Source organism: Apaloderma vittatum, unplaced genomic scaffold (genome assembly GCF_000703405.1).
Source record: "Apaloderma vittatum isolate BGI_N311 unplaced genomic scaffold, ASM70340v1 scaffold190, whole genome shotgun sequence".
Taxonomy (NCBI): Eukaryota; Metazoa; Chordata; class Aves; order Trogoniformes; family Trogonidae; genus Apaloderma; species Apaloderma vittatum.
In genome coordinates this window covers 18,330-45,017 of record NW_009692656.1, presented here as the reverse complement: position 1 = coordinate 45,017, position 26,688 = coordinate 18,330, and the positions used below count along the sequence as shown (strand labels likewise).

Here is a 26,688-nt window from a genome sequence, read left to right as displayed (position 1 = left end):
TCTAGCCTATGCCTGCAATCTCCAGCAGCGAGCTGGAGGTGCCCATGCCCTCTCCCAGCAAACAGCCAGCCTTCCTCCCTGCCCACACTCCTCAGTGCAATTATTAACTCCTCTCCGCCGTTAAAGTGAGAGCTGACAGGAGCCACGTCCTTGCAGTTTACCTCTGCACGCTCACAAGGCAAAAAGGAGGGTGCCACGGATTCCACATGCATGTTCGGTGACTTTCTGTGCTGCTGAGAATACGTGTTTCTCATTGGAAGGTGAGTTTCCAGCTTTTTGGGGTCACAAAGTGATGTCAAGCTTACATTATGGGATAGGAGTTTCTACACAAACCAGTATGACTAAGCACAGGCGCTCATTCCAGAAAAAGCAGTAAAATTGTCAATCCAGAGTATATTGAGAGAATATTTACATCTATGAGAGTTACGTGAAGCCATTTTAAAATATGCTGTAGCTCACTCCATGCCTCAAAGCAACAAGTGACACTTGGTTACCAAACCCCTTAGGTTATCACTGATAGGATTTTAGAAAACCTGACCAGCCTGTTGTTAGCATGGTGATTTTCCTGTACAGGTGCATAACACATGGGATATGACAAAGATTCTGCTTGTTAAGCCCAAATATCATTTACCAGAAATTACAAAGCAGCAAAAAAAGCCAATGCAGCTTTTATTCCAGAAAGCAAGGCCCATGCTTGCCTCTCCCCTAGATGCATTTTGTAATTACAATCATAAGAGAAATTCCTTTCAATTATGACAAATTCTGGTAGAAGAAGTAAGAGGCAGAAGGGAAGAGGCACGTTATCTACAACTACAACCCAGAATCATGAGACAGAACATTAAATGAAAAAATAAACCAACCAATCCTTCTAGGTAGAGTCTCAAGGGCTGTGCTGTTGTAGTGCGCTTTATTTGCAGTTTGAAACACTTATATCTGATATCTTCTCGTAGTACTATACCTTGTCTGCAAAAGGTAACATTCTGCACAAGTCTCACTTCTTATCCCTTTACAGCTCTATTATTTGCAAGCCACGCGCTCCACAAACAGATCTCAAGTATGTCTGTCACGAGAGCCCTCCTAAAGTTGAAAAAGGTAAGAAATTCAGGTCAAACCCAGCCTGCGCTTCCTTGGTGTCCCAGCACAGCACAAACTCCCAAGCACCCGCTTAGAGCGCGTCCGAGATTCGGATTAAAGCCATTTTTCCCTCACCACCTGCAGTGCCTGCACAGTAGAGTTGCAGCAGACACCAGCACAGCGATCAAGGAGCTGAAAAAAATGAGGGACAATAAGCAGGTACTAGTGCCCCAGGCCAGGGTAAAAGGGCTGGGGGTGCAAAAAGCATGAGGAAAAGAAGCAACATATAAGGTACAGAAATAGCACAGCACAAAGGCTGAGAGAGAAAAATCCGAGAGGAGCTTCATCTTTGGCCCACGGCTCCTATTCTCTCTCATACGCACACAAGTCTCTCTCCTGTGTAACCATCTGCAGCGGAAACACGGATATTCTGACCTCTTCTATCTCTGTGTCTTTTGATTTATTTCATATTTTTGTCAAATCATCTATTTACAAAAACTTGAAACAAACTCAACAGGTGATGCTATTCTCCAGAGACCAAAGTTGAGCTTGATCTGGTTTACATTTTTCTTGCATCTTCTTGTTAAAATTTTCCAACAGGCTTTCAAAGTGAAATTAGACTTTTTTGTCAACCCCAGCTCCCCAACGCAGCCTTATTCTCAAGTGGCTGGAGATTGATTAATTTGAGGTTTTGATTTGTCAAAGTGACAAGAAGTCAGACATTACAAAAGCGGGACTGGTGAATGGGATCAATTAAAGAGCAGAAGCAGCAACACAATTAATAGCACCAGGTTCAAGAGGAAAAAGAAAGCACTGATGACGAAAACAACAGCAATTTTTTTATCTTTGCCGCGACCCAAGGAAGGCTGAATCCAAAGAGGGTGTTTCAGAACTTTCGCTATGCCACTAGTGTTGAAATGAAATAAGGCAAAGATGTCGGTAGCTGGTGGACTGAATAATAGAAAAATAGCTGGACACTTTCATCTTCTACACATGTGTTTTAAATAGAGGCAAAAGAAGCAATCCTTTTATTTAAACCAGGGAAGCAATAGACTAAAACCATCTGTAGTTGTATTTCAGACCCATTTCCCTGAGCTGAGATTTTTCTGACTGTGAAATCCAATGCTCTACAGCTTCCCTTTACAGCTATTACCATAAATGTTCTATCAAGTTCTTTATGTTCCTCCTCTGCCTCAAACCGAAGTTAAAGGGATGCTGCAACTGCACAATGACTGCAGAAGGCTGGAGTCAGGCACGGATGTAGAGGACTGGCATGAAAATCCTGTCAAAACTGCATCTTTGCAGAATTCTGTGCATGACAATAAACGCTCACAAGTGAGGGAGAAGGGTGGCGTGAGATTACAGCCTACAGAAAAAGAGGAAAAAGACAAATATTTTTAAAGTACACAGAGCTCGTACCTTGGGTAAGAATTAGGTGCATCCGGTCATCGTTTAGCTGAATTCAGCTTGGACGCTCAGGCTATGGAGGGCTTAAATTAACCTGCTGCACTGAGTGAAATTAAAAGGAAACTCTGAGCAGAACTGGGGGATGGAGATGAAAGAGCCTCAGGAGTATTCTCTTTCCACAGCGTCTACCATTTTTCCAGCCTTGTGCCTAGAGCCTGTAAATCACAAAGCTACCCTGTCATGTACAGAAAGCCCCACTGAATGCCCAAGTTACTGCCTCCTTCCCTCTAATAGCAATTTCAATTAAATAAGAAAAACAAAGCTTCCTTCTTGACAAAAAAAAAAGGATCTCCCTGCTTTTGGAGGGTCTGGCTTTTGATACGTGGCAACACGCCTCAAGCACAGCAGACCTGAAGGCATGTTTGGCGTGAGAGGACTGTTTCCACCTGGCAGCCTAATAAGCCACTTCGTGACAAGCGAGGGACATCATCCACCGGCTTGCGAGGGAAAGTCAGTCTCCTGATGGTAAGGCACAGAAATCGTACCGTCCGGCTTCAATGCTTTCAGCAGCCAGACCCTTGCTACAATTTCCCTTATCTAAAGGAAAGGCAAAATTACCTCTAGCTTGTTTTCTACTAACATGCGATGTCTAGCCATCGGGAAGGAAGCACAAAAGCAAAAACGCAAGACATCATTTAAAAACATCCCACAGAAATACATTGCTCGCTACATTTTCCCTCCCAAGGAGTAAAATATTAGAGTGCTAGCAAAACACCATCCTCCACGCTAGAAAACCAAGTATTGCTAGCAAGAAGCAACTGTATGCTCTTAACTCCCTTTCAAAGCCATCTTATGGAGGAAACTCCTCGGATCACGGAAGAAATTTACCATCTGACATGAGGAGAGCAAACATCTATTCCTAAGTGACCCTCTTGCACTGACAAGCGAAGTAAAGACTAACTGCGTTTCAGAGGACCTGCAAGCCTCAGAACGTAAAGCGGGAAAGAGATGCTAATTCCTCCCCTCCACACATCTTGCCTACAGCAGGCTTAGGTCACGGGCAAAGATATTATAAACTACTCCCTGGGTTAACATAGTTTGCTAATTTATCTCATCGCCCATTGCACAGATGCATCTTCGCCTGTGCCTCCTTTGTACTGTGTGCTCAATATGCCCTGCAGAAAGATCAAGCATGACAAGTTGTTTGAATACATAAGGACAACAAACTGGAAAGAGATGCAAGTCTCAGATGTCATAAGATGCCACCACAACCCAAGGCAAACTAACTTTACGGCTCCCGCTGAACAGATCTAGTCTAGATGCATAAGGAATGTCTTTAATTCTTCAAGTGTAACGTTTTCACTGGGCAGCATCAGATCTGCCGAGAAGATGCTCTTACACGGTGTCACCCTGGATTGCTAAAAACTGGGTGTATGATGCTCTGGGCATTGCTTCTCCCAGTCATCAACTTCATACAAAGCGAATAGATCAGGAATGTTGCAGAAGGCAGCTAGTTATGGGGATTAGTTTCAGGTAGCTAGTTCTTAGCCACTCCATGGGGGAGAAAGATGACGAACGGTCCTTCTGAGGACAAACCGTACAGCTGTGCAGTGGTTTCAGGGAAGTGTCTCCTGGTTCAATTCTAGGTCATGTGTTGGTCAGTCTGTTTGACATTTTGACACCAGATAGATAACAGGACACCCTAAGTAATAGTTACCAACTGTGGCACGCTGGACCTAGAGAATCCTTCAAGACCACCCCAAGTTAACGGTGATTTGCAGTAGAATAAACACTTGGAGTGCCATTTAAAATAACGCATCTTGAGTGAGCAAGCTATATCATGATCAAGTACGTACAACACTGCGTGACAAATCCTATTTTGTATCCTTCGTCAAAATGATGTGCATAATAAATTCACCTAATTACACAGAGAGGGTCAGAGCTCCGCCCTTATCTAACAATCAGCATTGTCTTCTAATTGCAAACCCCCTCATTTAACAAGATTTTGCTTCGAAATAGAGCCTTGAGGTTTCAAGGCACTTGGAAAATAATGAATGTACGCCTTACTGAACCGTTTCCTGCTAAAATATTTACCTTGTATCTCAAGATCAGCAAAATAATGAATGTATGCCCTACTGAACCATTTCCTGCTAAAATATTTACCTTGTACTTAAAGATAGGCAAAATAAGACAGAAAAAAAGAACTGACTCTTCAAAGACATGCTCTGAGCCAGAAAGAGAGCCACATCTCTTGTCTCTACTCCTGTACTTTAACCTTCAGTCTGTATAACCTGTGGATAACTTCAAGCATCAAACCCACTCGCTGGTAATTGAGAAGAGGTTAGGAAACTCTCCACTGTCAGTCCACAGGACTTCAGTGACAAGCTCTAATAGCAGTGTTTTGGAAAAAATCAAGAGACTTTCACTATTAACATTTTCCAATTAAAGTTGAATAACTGCTATATACCAAATAGGCAGTTAATTGCATCATGCTAGGTAGGAAAAAGCTGCGGCTTTCCTGCTAACATATGCCACGAGCACCAGCATCAGAAAGGAAAAGAAATGATGGAAGTAGCAGCAAAGATAATCAAAGGCAAGTGCAAACATCATCTTACTGCTGAAACCTATAGCTGAAAAATAAAGCTCTTAACGTAAAGCTGCATCTTTGCTGCTTTTTGTAGGCAGCAGAGGACGTAATTGTCATTGACAAACTTTTATTCATTTATTTTAAATTTAATCAACCATTCTTGCTTGCTCTTAGCAGCTCTTTTGAGAGTTTAGTTTAGCTAACTCAAGTCAGGGCCCTTCATTTGCTCTTGCAAAACCCACGCATCAGAAAAGCCACTCGCTTAGAGCAACCTGTAAACCGGATCCTCCTCATCGACCTGGACCGTGGGTGGCACACGCCACCGCTGAATTAAGGGATGAGATCAACTGTAACATATGAAGGGCCCAGAGACTTGAAAGGAGATGCTCTTCCAGCCCCAGGAAGGCCGGGTCTCTGCGCTTCAGCTGTCCCCCAACAATCAGCAGGTTGTGAAGGAGTTGTGTATCGGATTTAACACAGAGGCTTCTTTCACTCCTTGAACTGTGTACGCTGTGAAGAAGCTTTGAAGTGTTGGATTCCATAGGTAACGGATACACAACATCCCTGCGCCCCACGCTCTGTGATCTGGATGGGAAAGAAACTGAGCCTGCAAACAGACATGCTTGATGAGACAACTGCTCTCATGTTAATTGGAACAGAAGCTTCATTAAGTTGGAGAAGAAATAAAAGCATCGTGTGTGTTTCTTGCACACACACTTTGTCCAGGTCCTGGCAAAACAGAGCAGTGTCCTTCTGGACACTCATTAAACAAGAAATCGAATTATTAGAAGTACCCATCTGAACTTCCAAAGTATGGACATAAAAAGAAGAAATTCTGAAATGGGGAATTACTTCAATGGTAGCACACTCTCTACTTTCTCAACTTTGTGTTTAAAACATTACCAAACTTCATCTAAACTTAGAATTTTTATTATTAAATAAATATAGATCATTATAATTTACATTAAAAATAAAGAGAAATAAAAGTGCACTGATTTGAGAAGGTTACTTATTTCCCTCCATAAGCCCAACACATTCCATATTTAAGGACCTTATAAGGAGGTCTTATCATCATATGATTCTATGATGATAAGACCTCCTTATAAGGTCCTTACATATGGAGTGTATTGGGCTTAAGAAATTTTTAAGCCCTTTTATTTTATAAAGTGTCACATTTTGCTCCTGCTCGTCTTTCCTGTACGTTTACTTGAGAATGTGGCTCTCAATTTTTATTATTCTCTGTACACATGATTTTATTTTTCAAAGTTCATAAACTCCTGTGGGATATTGTGCGAATCAGGCTCGTGTATTTACTTCCTCACAATCATACTTTATGGAGACACATCACTCCTGAATGCATACAGGCATCCTCTCATCAAATGCAGCTCTTCAGCTTTGAACAGCCAGTTCTGCTGCTGCTGAACGCAGCCAATGTGTCGACGTGTCGGCCACTATTTAAGCAGTCTAAGACCACAGGTCACATTTATTTCTGAGATACTGGGAAAAACAATCACAGCGAATCCTCTATCTCAATCTATCTGGTGACTGACCTGTGAAGAAACATCACAGCAAAATCCATTCCAAAGTGCAAACGTTTAAGATTAAAGTAAACTCGAACTACAAACATAAAAAAAAAGAAAAATCTTTGAATGCTTAAACCATCTTTTTAGACAAATGAGATTACAGGATGGCCTCCCTGATGAAGAATTCACTTTGTACCGGGGTGCAATCACCTTGAATATTAACCCTTCCATTCTGACAGACACTAATAGAGAAATGGAGAACAGAATATATTTTACAGACTTCTAAGTGCTGCATCTGTCAAACGTCAAGCATCCCAGCTACAGAACCAGCTTGCAGCTGAAGTTATACAAGGAGACAGCCATGAAGATTAGATAGATAGCCAGATAGATAGATAGAGGATATCAAGATAAGATAACTACTTTAAAACACAACCTGAAGTTACAAGTGCCCCCTGCCTCTGGTGACACCAGTGCTGGGTACCCACCTTCCTTACGTGAGAAGTACTGGCTTTCGATGGTGGTCAAATACCAGGAGCAGTGCCCTGCAACACACTAACCCTGCGCCAGAAAGGTCAGGAATGGAGAGCGTCTCCCAGATACGAGCTTGAAGACCCAATAAAGAGAACATTTCCACTATCCTGTCAGCCTGAAGTTTATGCTCCATAATAAAAATAAAGTGCTTTGGTTTGAGGTTTGTTTTTTTTTCTCATGAGCTGGGACAAATGGAGAAAGTGTGATAACTGAACCCAGCTACAGGCAGAAAAAGCACCGATTTGTTGAACACTGACAGACAATCAAGTCAAATTAAGCAGAAAAAAAAATATCTTTTTTCCCTGTTATAAAGAACATGCCATACACTTTCCTGTTTGAAACTAACAGCAAAAAATGCATTTAAGTATCCATAAGTAAATGTTGGGAAAAAACAAAGCTTTATAGTTCCACTCAAAAAGTTAATTTAGTCACATAAACAATTTACTGACAGACATTTGACACTTCAGGCTGTGAACAAGATTAAGATGAACATGAGGTTGCCAATGTCAAATTATCTGAAGATGAAAGCTCACATTTCTTACTATTTTGGAACAGGATTTAATTGCTGAATGCAATAATTCTTATATTTTAATCAAGGGGAGGGAGAGAGCAAAAAAAGAGGATCTTAAACAAGAAAAGCAGATGCTAACACATTTCTAAAAAACCACTGGCAGAAAGCATCATTTAGTTTAATGCTCTGAAACCCTTTTCAAAGAGCTCATCCTTACACCGACACCATTTTCGAGGGGAAAGCTCAGTGAGAAGACAAACAGGGCATCTGCCCACATCTTGGAAACATCACGCTTCCTCTCTCCATCTGCCTTCAGGCTCAGGTAGGGCTCAGGAAACAACATGCATTCCTGAATAATGCTCGAGTTTTCAGACAACAATTAGATTTCTTTGCTGATCAACACTTTCTAGCCAAGCAGTGAAATTATATGGCTTCCTCCTGCTTTAAAATGTTCTAGAAAGCACTATGCAGCACCACCACTTGTAGGGCCTTATTTAAATATCAGGCAGCCTTTGGTACCCTCCCCTTCATCATGCTGCAACTGAAAAATGACGAATGACACAACTATGAGAACGATACAGCAGAACATCTGGCTGCAAATGTCTGGTTTCCACGAGAGCATCAAGACCTCTCCCTCACATATCTTATGATGAGGATCCACAAGGAGATATGGAACGCTCAGAGACAACGAAATTTGCACAAGCAAAACTGCTGAAATCGCAGTCTAAATGACGTGCTGTTGGCAGATTGCTCGGGCAGCTTGGCAAATTTCATTAATTGTGAAAATACAACAAGCGTATTCCTGCTCTCTTTCTCAAGAAAGAGGAGCAGCAATTCACAATTTGCTTTGAAATCAAGAATGAAGTTCCAGACCTTTTTATTATTATTATAAGGAACTTCTCTGTGACCCCACGCACAGCAATCACTCCACCCTGCATGTCTACATCATTTTTGAGAATCACAGGTTGCAAAACTGCATGTCCCCAGAAAAACTAAAATCAATCTGAAATTTGAAGTCCCGCAGGATAATTCTTGCCATGTGTTATCAGCCAGAAGTAAGGCGCTACAGCAATTCTGAGAAAATATCAGTTACCTGTTCCTTTTCTTGACTGAGTAAAGGCACAGACTCCACACTGGTGTGAGTCCAGCTACCTAGGACATTGCTGCATAGAATTTCTTAATATTTCTGGTTGACTGGGGTATTTCAGGTAAGAGCTTGTCAAGGATGTCAACTGAATTTTAATACTGCAAGTTTTCGAGTGTGCAACCTTATGCTGATAGGGGATAGTTTTCCAGAAATGGCTAAAACCTAATACTTTATAACTCAAGTTTCCTCAAAGTATGTTAGGCTGTTTAGAAAGCAAATACAATGATAAGTTGTTGTTATCAGAGTTTTACCCTGCTGAAGTGTCAAAGTTTCCCTCTGGAAGTATTTGCCAGAAGTGATTTGTCTGTTGATCACAAAAGGGTATGAAAAGTACAAGAACATTCCTTTTCCTTCCTATTCTTAAAGACAACCTAAATTACTTGAACAGACACTGTCTCAAACATGGTGATTTTTCCAATATTAAGTATCAGGAACTGCAGGAAACCCAAGACTAGCTTCAGAGCAACTAGAAAAAAGGAGAAAATTACTTTATATTTGCTTTTCAGTAACAATTTCCTTCTTTGAAGAAAAAAAAACCTCTTCCAACCTAAAGCATGTATATGCACTTAACAGAAACAGTTCTGCAATTCTGTAAATCTATTTGAAGTGATAGAATTTATCCTAGTCAAGAACTTGAATATTGAATTCCAACAAGTCCAAATAATGCTTTTTGGTTCACTTTTGAAATGAAAGTCTTATGACTGTCAGAAGCAAGTTGAACCATTTTCTCCTTTCAACATATAGCCAAAGACTCCATCATTTTATCACTCAGAGTGCTTACGATCGGAAAAGGAAGGCAAGTTTGTAAGGTCTGCATTAATATAAGCACTCCAGTGACCTCTCATACCCTGTGGCACAGTGAGAACTCAATTTTCCATTAATAAACCCTAACACCAAACTGTTAGAAACTCAAAAGACACCAAGTATTACAACTTATATAAATTACAGCCGAGATGAAATGGCCCGTACAAGCAATTGTACAGTGATAAAGCCTAAGTGGATGATATTTAAACAGATATTTGATTTACTGCAGGATTTTATATCATGCTAGAATTCAAATGACAATTTACAAGTCCAGAGGAAAGAAATCCCTGTCCCATACAAACTACTGTTTGCAGCACTGTTTCACAAGAGCTCCATATTGTTACTTTAAAGAATAAATTCTTCCCTCTGATAGTCTCAGGACACAGTCTTAGAAGCCAAACTGCAAAACCTGACATTTCAAAAGAGAACGAACAACCTACTTCTTCATCCCCACGTAGGAAATAACATCCTCAGTCTTCTGTGAGTTAAGTCTCATGAACGTAATTTTTGCAGTACAGCTCCCTGCCATTTCTTCCATCAGAAAAAAAAGCTCTGATGCTGAGGTTTGAAGACCTGTCTACCAAGTTCAGATTGTGAAGACTGTGGAACCCACAGCACCATCTCTTATTAGCAGCAGCAACACCACTAGTTAGCATTCATCTCTTTCCTGTCGGAAAAAATTGCATTGTGTACTCGTTCGAGATGCCTCATAGCAGTATTTCCTCAATTCCTCAAAGCAGTCTTGCTTTTCCTAGCTAAGAAAATTTGCAGAACAGAAAGAATGTATGAAATAAAACAAGAGATGAATTTGCAGAGGGGGAATCATGTAGGTGCACATTCTTGAACCAAACTTCAGCACCCAAAGACGTTACAAATGGCTTCCCTGAGACCAGACAACCCTCTTACTCCCCAGCAGTGAGCAACTACAGAAAATTCTGGGTGAAAAAAAAAAAAATCCATCAAGAGAAAGATTTATCAAAGGAAAGAAAATCGCAGGCTTCCAATGCAATCCAGGAAAACCTCTTGGCCAATAGTTGCAGCAGCAGTAATTGTTCTAAATCTATCAATAAAGCTAAGCTGCTCCTTCATTGACTGCAAACACCAATTTCTTTCATGGAGGATTATAAGTTGATGCTCATGGTCTCTCTACCGCCATTAGGGTGATAAACAGTTTAAACTACATCAGGATCTGACATGTAGATCAATTCTGGGTCCATAAAGAATCTACACAAGAGGTTCCCGGACAGGGATTTACTGCCCCCAGTTTTTATTCTCTCTCGCTGCTAAAATTACTTCTGTCAAGTACTTACAAGAGTAAGAAAAAAATGTAAAAAGAATTAATTTTTCATGTGCTGCTGGAACAGTCTTTTTAAATTTCTCAGTTTTTAAGGCAAATATGTTACTGCATTTAAAATTATGCTGAACAGCAGGTGGTATTTAGCTAAATAGTGAGCCAGTCGCACGATCCGCTCACTATCAAGCAGACAGCAATTTGAAACACTGAACTAAGCTGTCTAGATTTTCTCTGAGGGCAGTCACAGGCTTCATGTTACCAGTGCCAAATTATATTAGACATTTAATTTTAAACCTCAGGTACTTAAATGTAAAACCTTACAACAGTAATAGTCATAAAGCAGTGGGGCATTCCATTTCAGAGAATGGATTTTTCTATTTTTCCCCTTTAATTTAACCAGCACCTCCTGTTTTGTGGCTCTGCCCACTACAAAGTAATTTATCTAATTAGGAGATGTTCACAGCTGCTTGAAAGACAGAAGCCCCAGGAAACCAAAGGTCTGGTTCGGAAGACTTTGAAAAGTTCTTCGAAGCCACACAAAGTATTAATTTAATGTGGAAAAAAAAGGTGCAGAGAAAAATTGAATCCCAATATGTTATTTTGTCTACAATAAAACCATGTGACAATAAGCAGGCATATTCTCCAGTACATTGGCATTTGAATTCCAAAAGATGCTTAGCTTCTCGCCGTACCTGCTGCTTTCACAGTATTATCTTTTTATGACTAAAATTCAAAATCTTCTAATGGAGGAAAAAACCCCCTGAAATTAAAAAGGGTTTTTCATGCATCAACTTGCCAACATAAAGGACACATCTATGAGCTTACTGAAAGATGAAACACTGACAGCAGTGAATTATTCTTGTAGCAGTTTTATCACAATACTTCTGTTTTTGCTGACCTTTAGTTGCCTAAAACTCACTGCTAGTCCAATTTATCATACATATTTATGAAAAAACTTTTTTTTTTAAACAGGAACCTTTGCAAGAAATTATTCAAATCAGGCTTATTCATAAGTACCCACCAGTCATCTGCATTTTAAAAATAGATATTTCATAGATAATTCTAGCTGTCGTCTCTTTTGATCCAGAAGTAATCACATATGAACGTCAAGTCAGGAAAAGGTACCGCACATACTTGGGAGCACAGAGCTTGTGTATGAGAAACGGTTCCCATCACCAAGAATTTAAAACCAGCTGAAGAGCAGCACCAGGAGCAAAAGACAAGTCCAGCAAAATATCTCAAAACCAGAAAGAGCCACACGACGTAAAGGGGAAGGGAAAAGCTAGGAACTTAGGTTATATTTCTACTTTTCAACAAAATAACGACACGTCATTCTTAGGAACTCACTGAATTCTGCATTTTGAAGATTTTTGTCTACCACAGCCTCAGCTGTTGCATCTGGCACTGAGGAGCACGGGGACAGAATTTGCTCACCTATCCGTAGGACGTGGAGGTGCCAAGGACCGCAGACTATATCCTGTCTTTCACTTGCCTTCCTTCTAGTGCAAACACACAATATTCTCCAACTTTTCTTTGAAAAGCTACAGCATAAAAGAAGGGTGCAAAAAGCCAAAACTTTGGTATAACCTTTTAAAAGGGAAGCAGAATTGGGGTGGATTCAAATGATGAAGCAGCTCAGGAAAAAGAGAGAAAAATATATAGCTTTAACTGTGAAACCCATTTAGTCTAAAGGAATCCGTGAAGGGAAATGTTGGCTGCCCTGAAAGACCAACCATTGTCCAAAAGAAGGGGTGAGCTGGGTGGACACAGAAGAGAACAGTGCTGAACCACTTTATCATACTGCTTAGCAGGATCTCTGACCATCACAGAGGCTGAAATAAAGGGTGCTGGCTTTAGAAAAGTCTTGGTCAAAATCTGTACAGTTTTAATGCAAATATCACGCTCCTGAAAATACTGCCCACAAGCTTAGAGCTCCAGAAACACATGTGCTTTGGCAACTATGAACTAGAGAGCTAATTCCACTCAGGGCCAGGGTGACTGTGATTTTAAACCCTCCATACTCATAAGGTGGCACTGAAAAGCTGTCCAAAGCTGCCTAAAAACCCAGAGACAGTATCAGGGCTATTACTCAGATTCAAACTTTATAAAGATATATACATATATATATAGAGAGAGAGAGCCACACAGACACATATATATACATGGGACATGTGAAATAGTTTTCATACTCTATAAACCTTACTGGTTTAGAGGCAGCCACCAAAACCAGCTTTTTCTTCCCCCCTTCTTCTGTCTAATTCACATTTCTCCCCATTATCCATATGCTCAGTTCCTTCTTCTTTCACACACTCATCTCCTTTTCCCCGCTGTTCCACACACCTCGGTTTCTCCAGCCATCCATCAAATTCCATGCTCTTGGACATGCGTGTTTCACTGGTATGAACCACCTCCACAGCGCAGCACAACAGAAACACCCGAGTCCCAGCCCACCCACCACGGCTGCTCCAGGGATGCTCTCGTTTGCGTCAGCAGCCGGTCAGCTCTAAGTGATGGGCATCGTATCTCTTGTCTTGTGCAGGCACCCCACCGAGGCTTGATGCACCATTTTGTTACTAAATATCATGTATACCCCTTCAAAACAACAACCCCTGTCTCACAGTTACAATCTAATCACTGCAAAACACCATCTGGAATAGTGTTTGCTCCTTTTAGTACTGTCAAATGCTCCACAGAGGAAACGCTACGACCATGCCAGTAGTGTGCACACATTAAAGCAAGAGCACAGCTGAGAAAGGACACGCCGATGAAAAGATCTGGAGGGTAATTTACTCCTAATATCCAACACATGGAGTAAAGAAATAAGAATATCAAGTGAGAAACCTACGTTACGTACCTGAAATTAAAATTAAGCAATATTGTTTTTTCCTGCTGAAAAAGTGCGGCATTGATCTCTATCTAATTTCTCCTTTTTCTCTCAGATGACAGAAGTCTGGCTTCCAACATGGCATCTGGGCGGATGCCATCGGGTTGTATTTTATTTTATTTTTATTTTTAAAAAAGCAAACCACCAAATTCCCCCTTTCACCCCAAAGCAGATAACCCACCCCAGCTCCAGGTTTCTTACCACTGCTAATGCCAGAGTTTGCAATGACTGTTGCCTCACTCCACTGATCTGCACTGGAGACCGAGTAAGAGCGCTGATGCATACCGTCCGGGCGGCTGTTGAAGGAGACTAGACTGATCCCACTTGCCATCTGAGACACAGATGTGCTAGTAGTCACGTTCCCTAGACATAAATGGAAAACAAATCGTGTCAATAGAGAAGACAAAATTGGTTTGCATCGAGACGGATGGGTGCATCTTAACAGAGCAGAAAACGGGATTACTTAACCAACACAAAAACCAACGTGGTCCTCCCTAAAACTCCGAAGACAACTGGTCTGTGACCAGCTTGGGGCACCACAGATTTCAGCAGCCCACTCAAATCCAGCTAGGAACTTCTGACAAAAGAGCCTGAATTTTTAAGATTTCACTGCATTCATTCCTTTTCTGGAAAACACAACCTTCTACAATCGTGCTACCAGTCACACTTTGTATAGGTTCTCCACTTGTTTCAGGTCATGAAAGACAGACTGTGCCGGGAAAATAAATTTTTTCCTGAAAACCACTGTTTACACAAGCAACTGAGAGGAGACAACTAAGCCAACTCAAAGAGTTTCAAACAATCTACCTCTAAGTAATATTCCACACAAGCACATCCCTCAGATGAAGCCAAGAACACACTAACGGGGAGCCGATAACTACTCGCATTGTGAGACCAAGCAAAACCAACTTTCTCAGATTTTTAATTTTAAAACAGTATCATGACATAAAGGCACACGGTAAGAGGCAATGACTGCAAAAATTATTCCCATGTCTCATCCTGCAGCAATATGCCCATCACAATTCTGACTGAACACCTACTACTCAAAAGGCGAGATACAAAGAATAGCCTTATCCAATAAGTATGAGAAAAAAACTTAGTATTTTCATAATCAGTGAGGTCTACGACAATAAAACGCTGAAAGGTGTGCATGAAGGGGAGCAACAGGGACAGGTTTCTCACCATAGAACAGGAGAAGTGTGATCTGGTTGAATAAATTTCAGAGTTGAAACAATTAAAACCTTTCCAGAAACTCAGATTTTTGATGGTCTTACTCACAACTTGGTACAGGCCAAAGTCTGCACTGCAGTTTTGGTTTCTGAGCACGTTTTACTCCATTTATAGCACAGGACTTGCATACAACAACAATACAAAGATTTTATTATGCTAGTTTCATTCCTTGTGGCAGGCTCTCAAAAGGTACCTCACAGGTCTTCTATGGATTTAAGAACGCTCTTTAAAAAACATATGCAAAGGGAAAGAAACAGATACAATTTTATAAAATACCCTAACACTTTGCATTTCCATTGCACCTTCTACTGATGAGTTCAGAAAAATTAATGAATTAATTTTCAATGCTCCTGTGAGGTTGTTAATTATCTGCTATCATTTCCCCCATTTTTCAGAGGTTAAATGACCCAGGGCCACAAAGGAAGATTGTGCCAGACTTGAAAATAAAACCCAGATCTCCTGACTCCCAGTTCTATCATTATGTCTTTTCCCAGAGCAGCTTTTGGGAAGACAGCAGAGCTTAGTGAACTACTTTGTGTTTATTAGAGTTGGCATAATTGTCCCTTTCTCTCCTCCCCTTTCCCAAGACTAAATCTCACCTTAACACAGATCCATCACTACAGTATCTGTCCACCTGAGTCTTGAATGTACTTACTCAGCCTCAAAAACTTCCATTTGGCAATCTCTAGTCTGTAGACACGAAATACGTACGGAAAAACTGATTCGTTCAATTATGGAAGGTCTAAGGTGGATTCTGGAACCATGGTGGGACCTCCCAAGGCAGTGCCTTAGATACTGGCATGTAATTCCTCTCTTATCACCTTCCCTGGGCAGTTCTTTTGTCCAAAAAGAATTCTATAATCAGAGCATCATCTGCCAAACTGCTGAAAAAATTTATGCCTCCAACAACCAGTCCTCTTCAGGACACTGCGTGCTTGAACCCATCAACTGAGAGCAACCTTCTAATGTTGGTATTTTAGCACCTTCTCAAGACATCTTCTAAAGAAACACTCAGCAAAGAAATCAGGTCTGTAGAAACGAAGGCACAAAACAGAGGATCAAATTATAGCTGAATATCTTAAAGTCGCAATAGAAAATGGAAACACCTGCTGACAGTACGTATGTTTTAAGGTCTCCCAAAAGAAATACCTCCTTCCAGTGAACTTTTTGAAGAGAAGCCTCCATTCACTTTCTAACTGTGATGCAAAAGCAAAACCTTAAAAAGATAGCATTAAGACTTTTACATCATCACGTCAGTACCAAAAGCTTTACTTTCATCTTAATGCCATCTTATGAAATGCCACACCCCACGTTATGACATTAACCTGTTGAGGAAGTGACTTATTGTTCAAACCAAGCAGGAATTTTTCCTTCACTTAACATTTCTGAAAGGTATGGGCTGCTAGCAAAAACAGGTGCCAAGCTCCATCATGTAATACTTCAGTGAGCAGTGATGCAACCCGACTCAGCTCGGTTTTTTCTACTGCCATAGTCTGATAACCCTGCTACCTGCAACCAGTGCAGTAACATTTATACAAGGGTAAATTCCACTTTGTTCGTGTGCTGTAAGGTTTTCGAGATATATCAGACTATGCGAGCCAGAATCCAAGGGTAAGTATCGGAAGGGCTGTACTACAGAAAACTGGGTGTGCCCTTGCCTCTCCCTTTCGCAAATGCTTTCAGCTCTAGCACAAACCTGCTACTTATAATCTTATTTAAAAATCATTATTTCCCAATTTATTGCTATTTTTTCCACTTCTCAGGCTAATTGCAGCATGCCCAGGACACGAATTCCACCACCCCAGTAGGCACTAATGCTGTCACACCAAAACAAGGACTACTGGAAGTCAACTGCTGTTCTTGAACACTTTGTGAGCTGCACAAAGCTTCTACAAATCAGTCCTATGGTTTTCCTCGTGTACAATGCACAAGCCCCAGTCCAGATCTCCACAAAGCAACTGCCCTTTATTTTCGCTCAAGGATAAAGCCTCAACAGCAGAAATCACCTCAGTCTCTCAGCAGACGAGACAGTTAAAAAGAGAAGGGCAGCAATACTCGTGCACACGAAGCCTTTACATCAAGCTCTTGCAAGCAATGCCTTGATGAATTCTGTGTCTGTTGTCCCCTCAACCTGCGCCGTGTACGCCCACACCTATACACACCTGCCCACATGAGACACACAGATACCTATCTTGACATTAACATGAAACCCACGGCCAACTACCTGGCCATTTCTGGAGATGTGAAAGAGCACCTCTTCAAATACATCATATACGCATCAGCTGGTCACTTAAGTTGATTAGCAGGGGGCAGTTAAATTACCATGCTAATCCATGTATTCTCAGCACTGTTTCCTTGATATGGATATGTGTATATGCTTACAGGGAAGCCCTGATTAGTTCAAGCTTCAATGTGTCAAAGGCTCCAGATTCTTGCCAAAGAATAATTTGAGCTGTACTCACATCCCTAAAGTGTGAGAGCTGATTTGAAAAGGTACTTACCTCTACCATATGCTATTTTTCTTTAAACAATTTGCATTTCAAAGTGAAGATGGCATTTATATTTGAATGACTATCAGTATGTTGCCAGAACTGGTCTCAAACGAGCAAAAAAAAAAAGATGCTGGTCTCCTATTGAACAAAAATGTTTTCATCTACCAAAGGAGCATCAAAGGAAGAGTTCCTCTTTCTAGCTCCAGACAGCTTTATTAAAACTGTCTTTTCTGATATTATAAAATACTCTGTTATGATCACACTTAGAAAATGTTCAAACAATTAAGCTCTACAAAACCCATCCAAATTAACATTCAAGGTAATTTTCAGGTTTGGTCAACGCTCAGCAGAAGAGCCTCTGAGGAAAGTGACTGTGCTCACACAAAGCCCAATTTATATATCCATCTACTCAGTGTAAATAGCCACCAAGATGAAATAAAGATGAGAGACCCGGTGTAAGAGGAATTAAGCAGAGGCGTGCACGCCTGTGTGTACGTACGCACACACGTATTAAGAGGCCAATGGAAACGCACACAGTGGGGGCAGAATGTGGCTCAATACGCTGTGCACGGAGGGGACTTGTTTCGGCTCTTCCTACAGTTTCAGGTTTCCAAAACAAGAGACCATCAGTGCAACATCAGATTACAACACTGAGGAATATTATGAAAATTACAAAGATTTTTACAAACACAGGACTGCAGAAGATGCCACATGCACATCTAGCCAGTAAAGCCCTCCAAAGATAAAAACCCTGCATATTATAAAAATTTTAATAAACACGCAATGAAGTTTGACATAAACGTTATCTTGCATATTTGCAGTAACCTGCCCAATCGAGAAAAAAGCATTCAGGGTTTTTGTTCTGTTGCTCTTGTAACAGAATAGTATGGTGGACAACATTTTACCAATTTCTTTTTTGCTGTATTTTAACTTAACACAAATAATATTGTGAATCGTAACCGGGCAGCACAGGTTATTTGAATAGAAACATCACTTAAACCTAAGCCTTCATCAGCGATGCCACCCACTAATTACAAATGCAGAATGAACACAATACACAACTATACCTGAAAAAGTGGGATACAAGTGACTTAAATACATGAAGGTGGTCTCCATTTCCTGCTGCAGACACACTTGTGATCTCTCCCAAACAAATCACTTAGTACAAGAAGTTACATTCAGGAGTGCGACTAATACGCTCTTGAATTTATGAGACAAGCAGATATTCCGAGAGTCGTGAAGCAGAACTATATTTTTCCATGCGTATGAGACTCGCCGAGAGCGGCAGCACAGGAAGACTGAATGAGATGAACTACAGCCTACTGCTATGATTTCACCATGGCCATGTTTTATTTGTGTTATGCTCTTCATGTTCACGACGAGTTTCTCTTCCAAAAAAAGAAATAAACCTCTTAAGGCCAGAGGGCTACGCACACCAGCTGTTAGAACTAATGAAAAATACATTAGAGCTGTGGGTCAGGAAATCCTGACTCTTGATATCAGAGGGTTAATTGTTTCAAATCATGTTGGGTCAATTTATGTTGCAGGAATACTGTCTATTTTTGAAACGTCCTCTAATTCAGTAAAAGGCACTGTCAAGTAGATTAGACTGGCTGTTGGTCACACTCTCAAAACCCATACCCAACACTGCTCCCTGAAGCTTCTTCAGGCATTAGGGTGCAAAAGGAAAAGTGAAAGAAGCCACTTTGCTCGCTGCAAAAAGATGAAGAGCATTCCCTTACCCTTTCCTCAATTCTGCATTATGTTCATCAGTTAATTCGGAGAGCTGTGCACAGATCTTTCCAGTGGACAAACCTTTCCTAAGAAGCAGTGACCATGCAAGCTGTATCGCTTTATGCCTTCTGCTATGCCTGTAAAAATAAACGTTGGGACAACTCCTGCTTTAGCTGAGGAAAACTTGGGGCTGGCTCCTCTGGGCTTCCTCAGTTTGCTGCCTCAGATCTCCGCATCCATCTTTTACAGATGCATCCTCCTTCCCTCGCCAACTCTGGAGATACGGCCAGCATCGAAATCTGGGAAAACTGCAACTTACACCTCCTGGACTTTCTGACCGAGTAGAGCGAATCCCCCTCAGAAAGGAAGGCATGGCCGGCTGTCAGAGCACTGTCTGGCCACATTCTCAGGAAAATCAGTTGTGGGACCAGGGCTGGAGAGCTATGACTTCCATAATCAGGTTCTTAAGTGGGGTTAATACATGGAACGAGAAAAAGAGTGAGACAACAGCATCTCTCCAAAACATGCTGGTTCCAGCACTGAAACTCTCCTTCAGTATACTGACAATCATTTTCAATACTGTAGCAGACAACTTGCTTGTGGGTTTTACTTATTTTTTTCAGAAGCATTTATTTATTGAACAAAATTCCTGAGGATCAGCAGCTATTAAGAGAGGAAGACCTTCCATCCCGCAGCCTGGCAGGGCAGCCTCTGCGAACAGGGCTTGATTAGCAGCATGCAAAACGAGAAGGGTCAATACTAATGAATGAACAAGGCAATGCCAAGAAATATCCTGGCAGTGAAGGACACGGTGCTGGGAGTATAACGAGAAAAGCTATTATTCTCAGAGCATGCCAAACCAACACAGCAAGCGTGGAGGAAAATTAAGTCATCAGAGGAGACATCTCTTCTACAAGAACGTTAAGCCAAAGATCTTCACCAAGGGCTTCTGCTCAAGATTCCAGACTATTTCTTCTGCTGGGCTGAAAGCGTGCTTTCTTTCCCCAGCAGGCATATTACTAGTTTTTCAGTAGTTTTTAAAAATAAAAGCAATAAATAAGGTATGCTTCGCTTTCTAGGCAAGTCTGGACTGAGATTACCTGCTTGTTAAGACTGCATCTTTAAGACCCAGAGGTGATCATTTTACAGCGGGAAACGCTCTACTTCATATTGCTGTTATTTGGTTGTGAATCCTCTTAACAACTGTGAATTTAACTTTGCAAAAAAATAACAGCGCAAAATCAAATAAGTCTGAGGTATTATGTTGCCTGTAAAGCAAAGCATGTCTAGGTGCCTGAGGCAAAAGATGTAAAATGCTTCCTAATCCCTTTGACTGTCTGTGGATGTTATTAATAATGAAATTGGAAAGGGGGCGGGAGGGGGGTGTCTTACCTGCATGCTGGATCTCCACTGAAAGCGGGTGAGATTAACTGAACTTTGGGAGCTTTCCATGAGCCTACAAACCTCCCCAAACTCTGCAAGCTGCAACCAGAGCCTCTTCAGGATGGGGAGGGACAACTGCTGGGATTCAGATATCCTCCAGACTTAAGAAAATGGAACAAAGAAACTTTATTTTTGAAAAAGAGACAATAGATCCGGATGCGAGACGAATATATATATATTTTTTTTATATAGCTATTGCCACTGTAACAGCAGCTAAGTGAATGCATGTCTGCAGTGTGAGCAGTTTTGATAAACAGCCTCTGCGGGCCACACAACGGGGATAATGTATCCTTAAGTACTGCCAATGAGCTGCCATTCTGCACAGCCAATTACTTCTGTGCGTCTGTCACTCAAAGGAAAAATGACTGAGCCCATTAGATCAAACCTTTGTCACTGTTCCTAATGCACTCTTAGGCCTCATTAATCTGAGGGAGCAGCAACACAGCCGCCGGTGCCTCATTGCCTCCCCCACAACAGGCCCACGTGAATCTTCTCATCTCTCCCCCAAGTGCACCACGTTAATCAAGCTCTCCTTATTACCCCGGTCCCTGTCACGGCGGAGAGCGCTCTCTCTCTTAAATGCTCTCATTATGGTCCATCTTTAGAGCCGGCTGAGTGGAAAAAAAAAAAAAAGGAAAAAAAAAAGAGCCAGAGAGAAAGAGAAGAGGAAAAAGCAAGTCCGATCACATTAATATTCATGACAATAATTAGTATTCTAGGTCACTGAATATTCATGCTATTAGTTTGGTTTTTTATGGGTTTGCTGGATGTCCTGATTGCTGGAGTGTGGAGGAAAACAGCATGGTTGGGACTTTAGATGTCAATGGCAGTTCGATACTCAAAACACATTTGCAAATTTTCTTTCCCTTCTGGTAAATCAGCTTCAACCCTCCTGATGGCTTTAATATTTTAAAATCACTGGGGGAAGAAGAACGAGCAATTCTGCAAAGGTCTTAACATCCAACTGGTTAGTATTACAACGTGTAACCGTCACAAACTCAGCAAGATTGCATCGGGTGGACAAGACAGATCTGTGATTTTATTCAGGATATGGCACAACGGAGGCATGAAAATCATCCAGAGCCTAACAGGCACGGGCTGAGCAGCACTGACTGCATCTTGTCCGGCACCTACACTCCTCTGCCTGAAGCTTCACGACACATTTCTATGCTTTATCCACCTCATCATCACTAGAGATGGGCACCATTTGCCAACCTCAAGGAAGAATCGTAAGACAGCTCATTGTTTCCTTCCTTCTCTAAAGGGAAAACCTAAGCAAACTAATTTTTCCCCGGCGATTATTTAGTAAATGCAGTGTTTTTATCAAATATCTATTTCATTCTATTCTCCCCAATATTGAGGGATATAGGGTACTTACTGTGAAATTTTATTTCTCTCTAGTTCCGGAAAGGGCAAATCCTAGTCCAAAGGAACTGCAGAAGACAACCTGGAGGGATCCCCCTCTGGTGGGACAACAGGAAAATCTCTGATGCAATTAAAATGGGGCTTTTTTGCCTTTGAAAAGAGCAAACCAACAACTTCTTTCACTCACTACAGCTGTGTATCACTGAACTAATGGCAGGCCCAACCAAATGAAAAATTGACTTGGGTGATTAATGACAAAAGTAAGTCACAAACTTACATTTGCAATCCGTGGCAAAACCATAAAACTCACGCTCAAGTTGAAGCACGGAAAATGCTTCATGTTAAGCCAAGTCATCCCACGTACAACAACAGGTTACAAAATTAGTAGCAAGTAACTACCAGTTACCAACTTCTGGCCTTGTGGGAACTCCACCAGATAAAATTTGGCACTCTCAAGTCACATACTGCTCCAGGACACAACTTCAGTCACCTACAAGAAAGGAGGTCAGAGCAGATTCAAGAATTCAGGACTCAGTTCTGCATTTATTTGCAAAGGCATCCAAGATCTACAAGGCTTTCCAGCAACTGCCTACTCCAGTAAGCTCTTGGCTTGATACAAATTTTCGCCCATCGTCAGGCTGATCGATCGTAACACCTGAATCCTCACAGAAACCTCCAATTAAAAAAAGAGATGATTACACGATCTACAAAAACACCGATGAATTCCGTATACTTTGGATTGAGACCGGAATTCACAACATGTCACAACAGAGGAGTGACCCTACCCATGGTTTTGCCATCATGCTTCCCCTCCCACGTACAACATACCCCACTTCTGAGGGTACTCCCCCACAGTACTGGACTTGGCAGCTATTAATTCAGATATTGTGGAAAATGGTTACTCGATGTGACAGGCAGGGCTGTAGATAAAAGTTAGATTTAAAAGAACAGAATTATTAGGTGGGTACTAGAACCTAAAGACACCATGTCAGAAATCTTACTTTGAAGGTATACCGGGTCTAACTGAAACACCAATTCTCCACCTGTGTAAAACAAAAGTCTGGAAGGCAGTCCATTTCAATTCCGCCTGATTCCAAGCACTTCGGTGTGAAATAAGATGACTTAATGACCACTGTGCTGATTTGATAGATGATCACAAGTAATAACAGAAAGACTCACATTCATAAAGATGTGAAGATGCCATTCTTATAACATGTCTGAAATGTCACATACACTTAGCAGATAACAATCTTTAGCATACTTAATGATGGTCATGTAGCTAACACATTTCAGGATACTTCACATACTGTACAGTCACCACTATAAGTAAATTTAATAGCACCAAATTATTTAAATGAAGTGTTAATCAGGAAACAATTTGTCTCTGCACCATAAGCTATTTTTAGATGTGAACTTTCTACATCAGTGGCTCTTGCTGCAGCTCAGGCTTTGGGTTGTTTGCAAAGGAGAAGAAATAAATGACTCCTGTGAGAGATTTCAGGAGTAAGTTCACTTTCAGGTCAACCCAACTTGGGAGTAACTCAAATGTGGACTCACTCCAGCTCCAACATCTGCAAGAACTGAGTCAGCTTCTAAAAGGCTCAGAGACCTGGTCACTGGCTGATGTCCTGGACTGCTGGCCCTTAGGACATCACTGCAACACACTACCAACCACGAGATAAAGTTGGAACTGAGTAACTCCACAAGCTACCCTTTTCTACAGTACTTCCAACTGAGACACATCGACAGAATGAGGTTCACTGCCATGAAAATTAAACAAGTAACATTCAACAACTTGAAGATACCACAAGAGTAACATAACTTTAAAGAGAACAAACTTCCCTTTACCCAACTCAGAGATTCCTACCAAGTTAGCATATAAGTACACTCACCTTTCAAAAATCATAGTTAAAAATCTGTTATTTAGAGTCTATATATAAAAATTCTAAATTAACTCCCACTACTCTGTATTGCCTGGGAGAAGCAGCCACAGAGCATCCCAGATCTTTCAAGAAAGTCCAGAGACCAGTTTTCAACTTTTAAGGTGTCATGGCAAAACTTCTGGGAGAGAAAAGTCAACTTTTCTCCAGGTAAGGTGTCTGATGTTGCAACAGCAGAAACAGCCTTACTTTCTACTAATTTGTCTGTTTTCTGACAGAGAACAAAAAATACACCTTTTTCCACACTGCTGTTTTACTTCCAGTTTGGTTACTGTCCTACCATGACTATACATATTAAGGGAAAAGTATTTTTCCCAGCTCTTGTGTCAGTGTAGAAATACAGTAGGAGAGAGTTATCTTGATTTTTTTTTTCTCATATATACTCATGCAGGTCTTTATCTTTTTTTACATGTCTAAAACGGAAATTCTCAAGAAGGACTGGAACTTGGCTTTTGTTGTTGAGGTGATTATTTCCCAGAGATAACTGCTTCCAGATATTTGGGATATAACCACACGTACAGATAGGGATAACTCACTGACAGACAGCTTAAAATCAGTCTTTAAAACCAGAAAAATTATCATCTTCAGACAAGAAGTGTCACAAAGCATGAGTAAATTCCATGTGTTAGGAACGAGATGCTTTTAAACTGTCCTTCTGCATGTGACATCTGCATCAATGAGATCTAATAGAAAAAACTTTCACTTACTTCATGGCTGTTATAAATTGTATTATCAAATCCCTCTTGAATTCACAACAACATTCACAGAATCGCAGAATGTCAGGGGTTGGAAGGGACCTCAAAAGATCATCTAGTCCAATCCCCCTGCCAGAGGAAGATCACCTTGAGTAGGTCACACAGAAACGCCTCCAGGTGGGTTTTGAATGTCTCCAGAGAAGGAGACTCCACAACCTCCCTGGGCAGCCTGTGTCAGGGCTCTGTCACCCTCACATGGAAAAAGTTTTTCCTAATGATTTTGTTGAATCTCTTATGCTCCAGCTTGTATCCATTGCCCCTTGTCCTGTCACTGGACATCACTGAGCAGAGCCTGGCTCTGTCTTCCTGACACTCCCCCTTGACATATTTATAAACATTTATGAGGTCACCCCTCAGCCTCCTCTTCTCCAAGCTAAAGAGACGCAGCTCCTTCAGCCTTTCCTCATCAGGGAGATGTTCCACTCCATCACCTTTGTGGCTCTGTGCAAACAACAGCAGAGCAACATTGCCCTGATTAGTCTAATTCCTTCTATCCTTCCCAGAGCAATGTTACGGGAAGCCCCCCTGAAAAGCTCTTCACCACGTTTAAGCATGTGGGAGAAACAGACTGAACATGTTTGATACAAACGATCACTCAGGTCCAGGAAGGCTTTAGAGAAGAAAGGTGACGAGAAGAAGGAAGAGCTCAAGCTGCCCTACAGCCTCACAGAGTGTGGTGAGGGTTAGAAGAGAAGCTGAATGAGATTTTGAGCTCTCTAATGGATGGAGTGTTAGGTCTTCTAGCAGCAAGCACTGCTAAGCAGACACACAAGGTACCAGCGACCATTTCTGCAGAACTCAAGTGGGAGTCTGGAGATAAAAGCTTTCTCTAAAGTGTCCCTTGTGAGACAACTGCTCCTACTCCCTGACCCAAGCTGTCTCCAGCCTGCCCTCAGGCTATCCCTAACACCTTGGAAGCACCAACCTCCAAGACAGCATCCTCAGAACACATATTTCATAGCCCGGCAAGATGCTTTGCCATTGCCTCCCTATTAGACCAGTCCATGTGCTTTCTTGATCCAAAATGCGAGAAATTCCGCCAAGAGACAGAGAAAACTATTTGCTGGGTACACATGAGGGAATGAATTTAAAACATATCACTTACAGGCAATCAAATATGTACCTAATACATATATTTTTTCAGCAAAGTTGGCACTGAAATCCATACTTAAGGGGCAGCTTCTGTACAGTGTTCTATAAATAGGCCACTGATGCCTTCAAAGGTATAGTAGTATTTCACTGTAACAATAAAAATGCATTGACTTTTTTTGTTTTTAATGTTTGAATGAAAATAAGTTCAGATATTTCTCTGAACACAAGTTAGTGAAAAACGGGAAATCTCAGCCGAGAAATGCTTTTAGTGGGCCTGGGCTATGACTTGGTATAAGCAAAGACGATGAATTCTATTTCCAGGGGCAGTTTTAAACATGACATTTTAATTGAGCAGTGGTATTCTTTAAATAACTTAGCTTTTTCACTACACTGTACAAAATTACCTAACAGCAGAAGGAAAATCAGTCCATTTCTACCACATCAAACAATTGAGTATTGTCATCACTTCTAACCATAGTGAATATTACTCTACTTCAGGTATGAAGACTCCACTGGGAAGAAGTACAGAACAATAGCAAACATCACTGTTTAGGTGAAGATACAATATGTGAAGCAGTTGGAATATAGAGTATCTGCAGGCCTAAAAAGAAAAATAGCAAGCACTGATTCTTTTTGTGTTTGGTCCAAACCTCCTCCATACAGCAAAACCTCCCAGCAAAAAAACGGACAACAGACAATTTCAGCCCTATGATCAGTTTTAAAGCATCACGCAAGATGAAGACAATCTTCTTCCAGCACTAACAACGGAGAAAAAGCTCTGAGCGTGCAGCACAGACTGCAAGGGATAATTTGCAAATGCTTTTAGTTGCACAACAGGTAACTGCAGATATACCAGAAATCCTCCCAGTGTTCCA

General features: G+C 41.2%; 1 protein-coding gene across 1 annotated transcript in view; it reads right to left on the bottom strand.

Annotated features, from left to right (window-relative positions):
- Positions 1-26,688, bottom strand: part of LOC104278268 (arf-GAP with GTPase, ANK repeat and PH domain-containing protein 1) — a gene marked incomplete at its 5' end in the record, with an annotated part of 136,882 nt that overhangs the window by 94,664 nt on the left and 15,530 nt on the right. Inside the window, one exon of the mRNA XM_009875557.1 lies at positions 13,964-14,125. Within this exon, the coding sequence (XP_009873859.1) occupies positions 13,964-14,125 (162 nt within the window). The remainder of the gene's footprint in view (positions 1-13,963; positions 14,126-26,688) is intronic.